Below are 13,574 nucleotides of genomic sequence, written 5' to 3' on the forward strand. Positions count from 1 at the left end.
AAAAAAAAGAGTTAGAAAACTTAGGAAACTCAGGAAGGGGATAAAAATACGCTGAACGACGTCGTTTTCGGGGGGGGGGGGGGGTACAGCCAGCGCTGGCTGTACCCGCATCACACGACGTCGTTTGATTAGGGGTACAGCCAGCTTGGCTGTACCCGAGGGCAGCCAAAAAATTGCGGTTTGGCACGACACAAACTCGTTATGAACCTGACATGAAACGAGAGACGTGATGATAGGCTATGGGCTGGGCATGGAAATCATTTTTGAAATTTGAAACGAGCTCAGCGGACCGACCCGCACGTCGATGCGCTTATGTTTAAATAGTACTTCCTCCGTATTTATTTAAGAGATTTACTTGGTCGAGCACGTGTATTAAGAAAAAAATAAAATAATAAAGCAAGTGGGGTTAGGTAGATATTTTAATAAGTAAACAAGTGGGGACCATGTCATTTGGGGGGAGGTAGGGTGAGTTTATGAAATTATTTGTTTAATATGATGGTGGGTCATAGGGTAAATTAGATGTATTATTTAATTAAATGATGGGGTTGATAAATTACTAAAAATGGCAAGTGTATCTCTTAAATAAATACGGCCGGAAAAAGCAAGTGTATCTCTTAAATAAATACGGAGGGAGTACAAAAAAGTATAAGGTTTCGTAAAAGAATCCGCTAACACGATAAGATCCAACCCGTCAAAGTACATGGAACGGGTTATGCATGAGCCTTATTTACAAAAGAGAAACAAAAGCCTAGTCAAGCCCAGTCTAACACAATTTCCTTTATCCCTTTTAAACACGACCCATTATAACACAAGTAGGGGTGTGCGAAAATTGATCCGGACAAAAAAAATGGACCGGACCGAACCGACTCGAAGGCAATCGGTCCGGTCTTTAGGTCGAGAAATATCAATTTTTGGTTTTCGGTCCGGCCCAGTCCGGTCCGGTGCAAAAAACGATTATGGACCAGACCGATTTTTCCTTAATAAAATATATTATAAACTATTTAAAAATTTGATTCTCTCCTTTAATATGTTGTAATATTACTATATTGTGATATATTTTATTTAGCTACCAAAAAAGCCTTAAATAATTTGTTTTTTTTTATAATATTTTTTTCTTTTTTACCATAATTTTTATAAAAAATAAAAAATATATAGAAATAAGTCTACGATCGGTCCAAACCGGTCCAGTCCGAATTTTGTACCGATTTTTCCGGTCCGATTCAAATTCGGTCCAAACATATTCAGTCCGATTTAATCTTAAATTATCAAAATTTCGATTTTCTGTCCAATCCGAATCGATACAGGTTTGAATCGATGAGCACCCCTACAAGTACAAGAAACCAACACGTGGACCTACGCGACTAGACAAATTCCCATCTTTAAAGTAGAGTTACTTGAGAGCCACAGGATGGACTCTGAATTACTCGGTGCAATCCAACGGCCAAAAACGTAAGTCCTTGACACTACACACTAACATAAAAAGCCAAGTGTCTATTTCCAATTTATGTACATTTTTGCCCCTCCCTTACCCTTTTTATCCACATTTCCCCCGTCATATATAAACTTGCCAATTTCACAATCGTACTACAGCTTCAGTAATAAGCTACAATTTTCATTTCAAATTTGAGAGAGAGAGAAATTGCGCAGGAAAAAATCAAAATGTCAGCATCAATAATTGAGCGTGTATCTGATGATGGCGATCGACGGCAACGTGAAGATCAGAGGAAAGATCAATGGATGAATTCCTTCGTTGATGATAATGATCAGACGGTTATGGAGCTATCTGATCACTCCTCCATGTTTATTCCTGATGATCAGACCTTCTTTAGAGCTGCTGTTTCACTTAAAAATCAGGTAGTTTGATTGTTTTTAAGCTAATTTCGAATCGATTTTGGTTGATTAATGTGATTGTTGTTCAGAATTCGGACTGTTTGGGATTGAATTGTGTAGTATTACTGTATTAGGATTTAGGAGGCTAGCTAATCACTGAATTTTTCTGATTAGTGTCATATTTTGGTAAAATTTTGTATGATTTCCATTGTTTGATACAGAGTATGAGCTTTTTGAGTTTGTTATTTGCATTATTTAGTTGATAACTGGCCTTCGTTCTTCGCAATTTGCTAGTATACAATTTTCTAGTATTAATTTAGAATTTCTGATTATTTTGGGATTGAATGACACTGTTTACTTCTGGCTTGTGCTAGTAATTGTGCGTATCTTCCGTCAAAGGAATTGTGTACGTAGTATTAGGAATTTAGGAGGCTAATCACTGAATTTTCTGATTAGTGTCGTATTTTGGTAACATTTTGTATGATTTCCATTGTTTGATACAGAGTATGAACTTTTTGAGTTAGTTATTTGCATTATTTAGTTGAGAACTGGCCTTCGTTCTTCGCAATTTTCTAGTATACACAATTTCCAATTGATTTTAGTTGATTAATGTCATTGTGGTTTAGAATGTTTGATTATTTTGGGATTAAATGACACTGTTTATTAATCTTCTGCCTTGTGCTAGTAATTATGCGTATCTTCCGTCAAAAGAATTGTGCAGTATTAGGAATTTAGGAGGCTAATCACTGACTTTTATGATTAGTGTCATATTTTGGTAACGTTTTGTATAATTTCCATTGTTTGATACAGAGTATGAACTTTTTGAGTTAGGTATTTGCATTATTTAGTTGATAACTGGCCTTCATCCTTTGCAATTATCTAGAATATAGATATATGGTGGATAAAACTACAACAGTGTACGGTGAAAGTAGCACGATGCTTTAGGTCAAGTAGTTAATATGATAATTCGGGTACAATAAGTCTCATTTTCGAATTTCGGTGCCAATTTGTAATTTGTATTAACCCTATTACTCGTTCGCAAACAACAGTAGTAATAGTGTACGGTAATAGTGAAAATTGTGCACCAAATAACACAAATAAAGAATATACCACGTATATACTTGTGTATTAAATCCGTCTCATTTAGTCATTTTACTTGTCTTTTGCGAGATTTTTTTTTTCAAATTGGAGCAAATAAGATGAGATAGAGGGAGTATTTTGTTACACTAATAACAAAATGTAGGTTGTCACTTTCATATTTTTTTACCGTCCATCCACATTTTCATACTTCTGTCTTATCATATTCTCGTGCTCGTATATTTTTCCTCATCTACCCCGTAAGAGACTAACTTAAGTCGGCGAAGTGAATGTAAAGTGAAAATTGTGCACTAAATAACATGAGTGTTTTTGTGTGTGTGTCAGTACCCTGTTCACTCTTAGGGCTAATCTGGATTCGGGGTAAGTTCTGGTTGGTTAGGATCCAGTCCCTTTCCAATTGTTGTTACGGGGATCGAACACGGGTTCTTCCTATCAAGTTCAGCCCTAATCACCACATGAGTGTTTGTGTACGTTGTGTATTCCATCTGTCTTATTTTACGTGTCTTTTGCGAGATTTTTGGGTCATAGTGGGTAAATAAAATGGGATGGAGAAAGTATTTTGTTTACAATGAACAAAATGTAGGTTTTAACTTCTTTGTGTTGCCTTATCCATATATTTTTACGTTCATTCACTAATTCACCTTTTCGTACTTCTCACTTACTATATAATTTTACTCGTATATTTTTCCTTATCCACCTCAAAAAAAGTCTAACATAAGTTGGCAAAATTAGTGTCCAACTCTCCTTATTACTTAGAAGTCACTTGCATCGAGCCTAATAACTTTAAAATATCACATATTTGGAAATGTTCAAGCAAAGATCTTCATAGTTAGATTGCTTAACTTGTGATTAAATAGAACATTTATCGCAAATAAACAAATAAAAAAAGTCTACTACACACGTAACGGTGACTAATATAACAAGTCCTCACGCAAAGGGTACCGTCAAGCCCTGAATTTGGCTAAGCAAGAACTTGTTTATCTGATTTTTTATGTTCTTTTATTTATTATTTTTAGCGGTCAGATATAGATTGCAAAAGGGTTTAATTGTAAATTGCTATAAACCGATTAATTAGGTGGTGGAGATGACGTGGAAAGACAAGGGGAAAACGGAGAGCCAGGAAATAAATCCCACGATATACACGGGTCTGATGGGGACAGCTTTCACCTGCTTCCGCTCATTCCAGGCCACCGCTTGTCACCTGGACTTGCTTTTGTCCGCTGATATTGTCCGCGCGTGTGCCACCGTCGCACATTCCTCCAGGTTAGTAGTTTTTGTTTCTTAAAGTTTAACTTGGGAGTTGGGATTTATCTAGATATCGTACTTGGGAAGTATCAAAACCAAATGTTATCCATATGCCGTGGGCCAGCCCGGCCCGAGGTCCGACCCGGCATGAAAAAGTCTGGCACGACATCAACACAAAGTCGTGGGCCGGGCCTGGGCCGTATTTATTTTTGAAAAAGCATGAAAAGGGATGACATGCACGACTCGACCCGACACGACAAAGCACACTAAATTTAGTAGAATTAGACTTAGGTACGAATGCTCGACAGCTAATGGGCATGGCCATGTTTTGACTTTTCAGCCCGGCCCGACACAATGCAAAGTGGGCCTGGCGTGGGACGGTCCGTTTAGGCCACGACCAATGGTCTCGGCTGCAGCCCGACCCGACCCGACCCACGACCATCTTTAGTCGCACATGATAGAAAACAACTAAGCTAGTGGAGTTACTCTCACACTGTCAATTAGATTTAGGAGGAAACTTCTTGTTGGGGCTTGGATTGAACTCTTCTCCTCCTTATTGTGTTACTATGGTAGTATGGTGTCCAGGCCCATAAATGGTTGAAAGGGGCAGAGTCATGAGTTACTTTTAAAATCAAGGTAGAGGGAAAAAGATTAATAAGAGTACAAGTAGACAATTTTTATCATACAATTGGGTTTTATTGGACAAAGAGATAACAATATAAGCATGTTCAATTTGAAACTGTTTTTTCAAAAGGTCTTGCGCGCACAAGGTGTACAATAAATTTATTGTACACCAAGATAACTTTTATGCAGTTTTTCGTAACTTTAACCTATTTTTCTGTAACTTTTATATTATAAAATTAAAAAGTTGATAGATAAACATTTTAAAGGGTTAAATGATTAATTTATACATTATTAGTGATTTTGAAGAAATAATTTTTATTCAAATGAAAAAATTTATCATTAAAAAATAGATAACTTTTACATATATAAATGTAACTTTAAAGCATTTTAAGTCAACTTTTACTTCGATGTACAATATTTATTGTACACCCATTGTAAATAAGAATTTGTGCTGTTTTTTAGCCCGAAAATGAAAAGGATGAACACGATGTTGGGTGTAAAACATTAGTCTAGTTGTTAGGGCTAATACTTAAGAGTCCACATTGCAAAATAAGAGCTCGTTTGTTATCACTAATTTTGATATTGGATTGGATCATGAACTAAAATACAGTTTCAGATCCCAGATTCGGCATATTGTCGGTCTAAGGTTCCTAGCCAATACGATAATACTTCGTGTCTCCAAGTAAACAATATGCACATGTTGCACAGGGCCCGCTTTCCCCCCACACATATAGAGAGAGTGAGAGACACAACCTTGAGATATTTTATACGCTATTATTTATTTCCTACGTGAGAAACCATTGAAAATTTCAGGATATCAACTTAAAGAAAAAATCAACTTATTTTTGGTTGGAGTGTAGCCGTATAGGGCTACCACAATTACCATTTACAAACCAATAATTTGGTGATCATGTGAATATTGCAGTGGACATCCAAATTATGAACCAGATTATTAGTTGGTTAAAGTTTTTTTGGTGTACCAATCAAATCATGTCTACATTATTTGCCTTTTGTGACACTCTCTACACACAGCGACACAATGGATCATGTGAATATGTGTGTATATGTATTTGAATGGAAGTTGATTAATAAGTGGGATACTGGTATAAACGGATTCTTCTATGCAGGGGCGGAACCAGAAATCATATATAGGGGGGCCAAAACTTAACTTATAATTTTAATAACAATGAGAATCAAAAATAAAATACAAAAAACAAGTATATAAGTGAGGGAATTAAGATTTGAACCTTGTACCTCCAACAACCTAAAATAAGCACTTGAACTATATTTGACATGGGATTTAATATTACATATTTAATTGTTAAACATATCGGGGGGCCATGCCCCCCTAATTCCGCCCCTACTTCTATGTCTTGGTTTGGTGATTGTGAATGGAATAGAAGACTAATTAATGAATTGTATGTGTATGTGATATGGCAATGACGGTGACATAGCCCACGCGGCCTAATCTATACTAATATATTAAAAGGCGTTTAGGAAAATGTATACGTGTCACGTATACTCTCTCCTTATACGCCACATTGCCACTAATAAGTATCATGGCATGTTATTGACAATTAAAAAGGCATGTAGCAAGGATCGAACATCAAACCTCATGGATTAAAGTTTCATTTCCTACCATCTCAACTAGCCACAATATTTGTTATATTTTCCAATATAAATGTAAAATACAGTCGTTTAACAATGGGCACATTTTTACAAAAAGTAAAACCCAAAGCCCGGGCCACACACTAGTTGATAGTTATAAAGTGGCCTAATTGATAATTATAAAGTGGCCTAATTGATAATGATAATTGGTAGACAACATATGAGTATGTAATTTCGGTTTTTTTCCAATTATACCTACTTGCTAACTTGTTTTTATTTATCGCATATACTTGATTTAGTTAAAAATGTACGTACTATATTGAATTATTGATAGCTTAAACGTGACTTGTCTACGTACCATTGTGTTGTGCAGAAATGTAACGTTTTTGAGTGGTAGAGGAGGAGTTTATGCTCTAGGCGCTGTCATCATGAACTATATGGGGGACCATCTAAGTCGTGACCGTTTCCTTGACATGTTTATTGAGGTTTTAACTCTATATTCTTGAGCATGATTCACATTTCTTTTGTTATCATGCATCCTATGTATTTGTCTTTGTCAATAACTTAATGCCAACTACTAATTCATAGTATCTTGTTTGAAAATTCATCCACTTGAGGAACTCAAATGAGAGTTGACACAACTGGAAATGTTGTGTACTGAATCTACTGATAGTTGATTATGCATAGTTTCTAACTAGAAAGACCAAAATTCCACTGAAAGTTGAAAGCATTATGTTCTCCGTGTAATATCCTAAAATGACTACCACTTCTGACTTTTTAGTGGAATGTAAAATATGGTATACGAAGTACAAAACTACTTTGTCTTTTGCATAAGTGGTACATTGAAAAAGCTAATAGCCTAATACAACATGGTAATGTTCTTCTATGTATAACTAGGTACTGTTCACCTGAACTTATCTTATCTGAACTTATTGACTCTGAACTTATCTTATATATTATCTTATTACACTTATCTTATCTTATCTTATTGGCCTGTTATATAGTCCTTCTAAGCTGCTTGATCAGTCTGCTATAGATTAAACTTGGTTCTGATTGCAACCATTATATTCACAATTACTCATGCCAAGTCACAACTTTCAGGTGGCACAAGAAAAAGCCCTTCCAGTTGGACCCGAAGAAGGAGGTTTCGGAATGTCTTACAATCTTCTATGTGGGAGAGCAGGGTTTTTATATGCAGCTCTATTCATCAAGAGCCACCTCGGAGAAGAGGCGGTATCAAATGATTTACTCATGCCGGTGGTTGATGCTATCTTAGCCGGGGGTAGAGCCGGAGCCTCCGATAATCCGTCCTGCCCTTTGATGTACAGATGGCATGGAACGAGGTTTTTTGGGGCCGCTCATGGCCTTGCTGGGATTTTACATGTGTTGCTTCACTTCCCTTTGTTGGAAGATGATGCCGAGGATGTAAAGAACACTTTGAGGTACGTGATGAGTAAAAGATTCCCGAAGAGCGGGAACTATCCATCGAGTGACGGGAACGGTAGGGATAATTTGGTTCAGTGGTCTCATGGTGCAACCAGCATGGCTATCACTTTGTGTAAAGCCTCACAGGTTTGTAGCTTTAGCTTCCTTTTTTTTAGTATGTGTTGCCATCTAAATTGTTGAGATTACGAGGTTCAGGAACAAAGAGGGTTACCGGGCAGTTCAAAACTTGTTTTGTTCACCTTATTTCCACTTATTTCATAAAAAAATAAGTTCAAATAAGATAACTTTAGGGAAATTTAAGGATTATCCAAGTACGTAATACTCCGTACAATTTATACGTAAAATAAGTTTTTATAAGTTCAGATGAGTTCGGTCAATGGCAGATCTTTCCTTTGGCTTAGGTGGGCCCAGTCCCCCCGGCCCGGACGGAAAATTCGTTAGTTATTTTTAGTTACAGCTCCCTAAAAATGTGTGTATAATGATATAAGTTCTATAGTATATTACTTAATTCTTCTATTGGCCCACCTCGTAAAACTGTTTAAGATCCGCCACTAAGATTAGATAAGATAAGTTTAGATATGATAAGTTAGCATCAGGTGACTAAAATACACCTTTAATCGTGTTTGTTATATGCAAAGACATTTGTTTTTGGGGATGTTTGGATGATAGTAATGGCTTCTTATAAATGGTTGTTGTTTACAGGTTTTCCCCGGGGAAAGAGAATTCCGCGATGGAGCCATCGAAGCAGGGGAAGTGGTATGGAAAAGCGGTCTAGTTAAGAAGGTGGGACTTGACGACGGGGTTGCCGGAAACGCGTACGCTTTCCTTTCCCTCTATAAATTAACAGGAGAGGCCGTATACATGGAGAGATCAAAGGCGTTTGCGAGCTTCTTGTATCATAAAGGAAGTAAGCTTGTAAATGCAAAACATTCCGGTGAGACGGATCATGCTTATTCTCTTTTCTTAGGGCTTGGAGGGGTTGCTTGTTTCTTCTTCGATCTTCTTCAACCGGAAAACTCGAAGTTTCCGGGGTACGAACTTTGAAATCAAATGTTTAGGGGTAGTGATTTCTGATTTCAGTAGACTCCCTCAGTCTCTTTATTGTGTTGTAAGGTAAAGACATGGGATAGGGAACTATTGGAACAAACTTTGTATGGTTATGTTGGTATAACTCTTTAAGGTAGGATTTCAACTTTCAAGGGTTATTTACGTAAAGAAAAGTTTGCATTTACGTAGTAGTAAATAAGCATTCAGATTTAAAAGAAACAAGTATAACATCCGTGCAATGATGATATTATCAATAGTATAACAAAAGTTTGGTGCCCACCCCTCTTTTTTTTTTTTTTTTTTTTTTTTTTATAAACAAATTAATTCATTGATAAAATGTCATACGACTCTACATAAAGATTAAAATCTAACAAATACATGACAATTGAATCAAATAAAAATTTGCTTTCACCTACCCCTCTTCTCATTCACTAAAAAAAAAGTATCTCATTAACTTTTACATTATTTATATTTTCAATAAAATAAGTAATGACTAATGAGGTACGGAGAGAATAATAATAAAAAATAAAAATAAATGACAAAAAAACTAAGGAAAATTATCTCTTACAACATTACCAACAAGGCAACAATCATGCAATTAACATCTTAGATATTTCTGTTAAATGACAAATATGAAATATCCCGTAATACTGAATTTTCGACGAGGTCTTAGAGTCTTGACAAGTGGTTAAGATTAACGTCTATATATGATACTCCCTCCGTCTCTTTTTATTCTTTATGTTTGATACATTGCACGCGTTTTAACGACTAATTAATGTACGTTGAGATTCCTCGTTTTATTTATTTATACACGATAAATTACGTTTATTTATATTATTATCACTTTTATCAAAATTCTTATATTGTAAAAATGAGAAAACGGTTTAATATATAAGGGAAGTGTAAATGAGCCAATGAATTTAATTGGTTAAAATAAATACTCCATTAGACACAAATTTTAATACACTATGAGGTTATTTATGTGATACTGACAGAATTAGGGATTAAGATCAAGAAAATTTAAGTTGTTATTGTATTAATTATAATCAGCAATGTACAAGCTATATATAAGCATAAAAGGAAGGAGTCTAGATCCTTCTATAGGTTGTTGCATCAGCTAACAAACAACAAAGAGTTTGTTACAATAATGCCATGTTGGCAAGGCTGACTCAGCAGTTAGTTACTGAAGTACAGCAAACAATCAGCATACATCATCAACTAATATTCTAACAGCCCCCCTCAAGATGGAAGGGGATGAGAATCATGCACACCCATCTTGGACAGAAGAAACTGAAATTGACTAGATGCCAATAGCTTAGTAAACACATCAGCTAACTGTTCTTGTGTAGGCAAATAGGAGAGTTGTAGCAGCCCTTCTAATACTTTGTCACGAGTAAAGTGACAATCAATCTCAATGTGTTTTGTTCTTTCATGAAACACTGGGTTCTTGGCTATATGTAAAGCTGATTGGTTATCACAATTGAGAGTAATTGGCTTGAGATTAGAAAGTCCCAAGTCTGTGAGCAAATTGACTATCCAAGTTACTTCTGAAGCTGTAGCAGCCATGGCTCTATACTCAGCTTCTGCTGAAATTTTGGAGATTGTGTTTTGTTTCTTTGACTTCCAGGATATAGGTGACCCTCCTAACAGCAATATATATCCTGTTACAGATCTTCTAGAATCAGGGCAAGCTGCCCAGTCAGAATCTGAAAAAGCTTGTAGAGAAATGTTATCTGTAGCCTTTCGCAGTATGCCTTGACCCTCAGTGTGAGCAAGATACCTCAAAGTGTGATGCAAAGCTGTAACATGAGGTTGTCTTGGGTCTTGTAAGAATTGGCTAAGATACTGAACTGCATAAGACAGATCAGGTCTGGTATGTGTGAGAAAGTTAAGTTTTCCAACAATTGATCTGTATTGTTCTGTATCTGCATAAGAGTCACCATCAGATTTAGATAATTTAAGATTCAGAGGTAGGGGAGTGATAGTTCTTTTGGATACATCAAAACCACATCCAGTAAGGAGCTCCTTAGTAAACTTCTTTTGAGTGAGAATTATGAAGGAAATAATGCCCTTGGTCCAAGTATGCATTCTATGTTAAGTCTAATAAATGCGGTTCAGTATTAATTAACAAGTTAATAATTCAGTGAGATCAAGTGAGCTGAATGCCTAGCTAGAGGCCGCTTCAGTTCAAGTGGAATTAATGATATTAATCCACAGCTTACTCTTGACTGAACCCGTAGGGTCACACAAATAGTACGTAAACGGATCAAGTATTTAATGGCATTAAATACTCCATCTATGAATATTCGGAACCGACGGATCTTGGTTTCAGTGGGAGCTAAGATCGTCACAGGCAAGAAATGAATACTCCGGAAACGATGATATTGCCGGAAACGGAAATATGGATCGTATCGGAAATATGAATATTATCCAAGTCGTAGATGTTGCCGGAAACGGAAACATGGTACGTATCGGAAAATATTATTGGAAATGGAAATATTACCAGAATCGGAAATATTGCCGGAAACGGAAATATTGTCAGAATCGGAAATATTACCGGAATCGGAAAATAATTCCGGAAACGGAAATATTAAATATTTGTTCGAAACGGAAATTAATTCCGGAATCGGAAATATTAAATATTGTTCGTATCGGAAATAGATTCCGGAAATGGAAATTTAATCGGAAGCGTATCGTACGAATTAGCATCGGACGAGGCCTGCCGGACGAAGGCCCAGCACGAAGCCGGGCCATCGCCCAACAAGCACGCACGCCACAAGCCCAGCGCGCGCCAAGGGCCACGGATGCGTGGGCCGTGCTGCGTGGGCTGCTGCTCGCACGCGCATGGGCAGCCCTTGTGGCTGCCGTGTGTGTGTGAGTTTGTGCTCATGCGTGATTCCTGAATCTGCAAGAGTCAGTGTATGATTAAATTTCTATTCCTAATTGGATAATTTAATTAAATAGAATTCATGTAGGATTCTAATTTCAATTAATTCGTATCCTACTAGGATTACGATTCCTTTTCCATAACTCTATAAATAAAGGCCTAGGGGTCATAATTTATACATAAGTTTCAAAGTATTCAAAAGTGAGTTTTTTGAGAGAAAATTAAAACACACATCTTGCTCATAAAGTGCCGAAATTTTCTAGTACCTTAAGGGCGATTCTAGTTGGTCAATCTTAAGGCGGATCCGGACGTGCTGTGGACTATCTACGGAGGGACGACACTTGGAGTCCTAAAAGACTTGTTCTTGTTCGGTTCGGGCGCAGCTAGGGAGGGCACGCAACAAAGAGTATGCATCTAAATTATGCTATATGATTATGTGTAAATAATATGTTGTCCTGGGTTAATGGTTGTTTCCGCATGATCTATGTAGTGTCATATGTATCATAACCTAACAGTGGTATCAGAGCCCCTTATTATTTTCATAATCTAAATTGCATGAACATGGTTAAATATTACAAATTTGCAAGAATTAAAAGGGGTGATTAATTTTCGTAATTGTTAATTAATTGCAAATTGCGTTTATTTAATTATATGTACGCAGTTTTTCGGCAGTTTCTTCATTACTCATCCGAATTGAGTGATTTTTGTGTCAATTCCGCATGTAAAAGGCATTCTAAAATTTTTCTGCCGAACCCAGAATTCTCAAATTCGAAGCCTAACTATGACTTTTCGAAGGTTTTAGTTTTTCGAATGCAAAATTTCGTAAATTTAAGATGTTAAATTAAATATTTGCGATTCTTGTTGATAAATCTTGAATTTTTGATTGACCTACTGCATATGTTTAACAAGTTTGAATGCCTAGTCTTGTTAATTATGCAATCTAATTTGTAATTATGATTAATTTGTTGAAAATTAGAATAATTTAGAATTAATTTGATTTTCATAATTAATTGTAATTTAATTAGAAACCTATGATTAAAAACCACCATAAAAATTGTAAATTTACGATAAATTTTAAATTTTTATGACCTAAACTTGAATCCATATCAATCGGAAATCAATTGGATAATAAATTTTCGATTTTTCGCCCTAAAATTATGAAATTAATAATATTTATTAATTTGTCATTAATTTTAAATATAAATTTTAAATTTTATGCGATTCGTTCAAATAACTTGCACGCACGAAGCAATGGACGCTTCGTGTTACCCTTAAGGGGTGTTGTATAATGCGGGCATGCGACGACGAGCAAGGGAGCTCGTCGCCCGTGCGGCACGAATGCAATGAGCAAGGGCGTAGTGCACGAGCACAAGGCAGCAGCCCTGCCTTGTGTCGTGTGCCACGAGCAATGAACGAATGGGCATGGGCGAAGGGCGAGCCAAGGCAGTCGCGTGTGGGCAGCAAGCGAGCTGCGCCACAACGCGCGCTGCCTCGCACAAGTACGCGCAGCCTCGCGCGCAGCGAGCGCAAGCTCGCGTGCCACGAGCGCTGCGCCCAGCACAACTCGCGCGCACAGCGCGCGATGTCGCTCGCCCAGCGAGCGATGTCGCGCCCCAGCGAGCGATGGCTCGCGCGCACAGCGCGCGATGTCGCTCGCCCAGCGAGCGATGTCGCGCCCCAGCGAGCGATGGCTCGCGCGCACAGCGAGCGAGCCAGCGCGCCCAGCGAGCGATCTCGCGCGCGCGCACTGCGAGCGATAGCTCGCGTGCGATGGGGCGCTGTGCGGAGG

General features: G+C 37.3%; 1 protein-coding gene across 1 annotated transcript; it reads left to right on the top strand.

The window, feature by feature from the left end:
• Window positions 1-1,565: 1,565 nt before the first annotated feature.
• Window positions 1,566-9,097, top strand: LOC110791858 (lanC-like protein GCL1). Its single transcript, XM_021996623.2, has 5 exons — window positions 1,566-1,854; window positions 4,004-4,191; window positions 6,779-6,890; window positions 7,507-7,977; window positions 8,554-9,097. Exons 1-5 carry the CDS (start codon window positions 1,660-1,662, stop codon window positions 8,893-8,895), a joined length of 1,308 nt encoding a protein of 435 aa, XP_021852315.2. The 5' UTR covers window positions 1,566-1,659; the 3' UTR covers window positions 8,896-9,097.
• The last annotated feature ends 4,477 nt before the right edge of the window (window positions 9,098-13,574 follow it).

This window comes from Spinacia oleracea, chromosome 3, assembly GCF_020520425.1.
Source record: "Spinacia oleracea cultivar Varoflay chromosome 3, BTI_SOV_V1, whole genome shotgun sequence".
NCBI classification, from domain to species: Eukaryota; Viridiplantae; Streptophyta; class Magnoliopsida; order Caryophyllales; family Amaranthaceae; genus Spinacia; species Spinacia oleracea.

What these genes read in the sequence shown, in the direction of transcription:
- LOC110791858 (XM_021996623.2), top strand. Translation starts at nt 1,660, where the DNA reads ATGTCAGCATCAATAATTGAGCGTGTATCTGATGATGGCGATCGACGG. An exon ending in TCCTTGACATGTTTATTGAG is followed by an intron (nt 6,891 to 7,506) that starts GTTTTAACTCTA and finishes CACAACTTTCAG; the next exon opens with GTGGCACAAGAAAAAGCCCT. An exon ending in CTTTGTGTAAAGCCTCACAG is followed by an intron (nt 7,978 to 8,553) that starts GTTTGTAGCTTT and finishes TGTTGTTTACAG; the next exon opens with GTTTTCCCCGGGGAAAGAGA.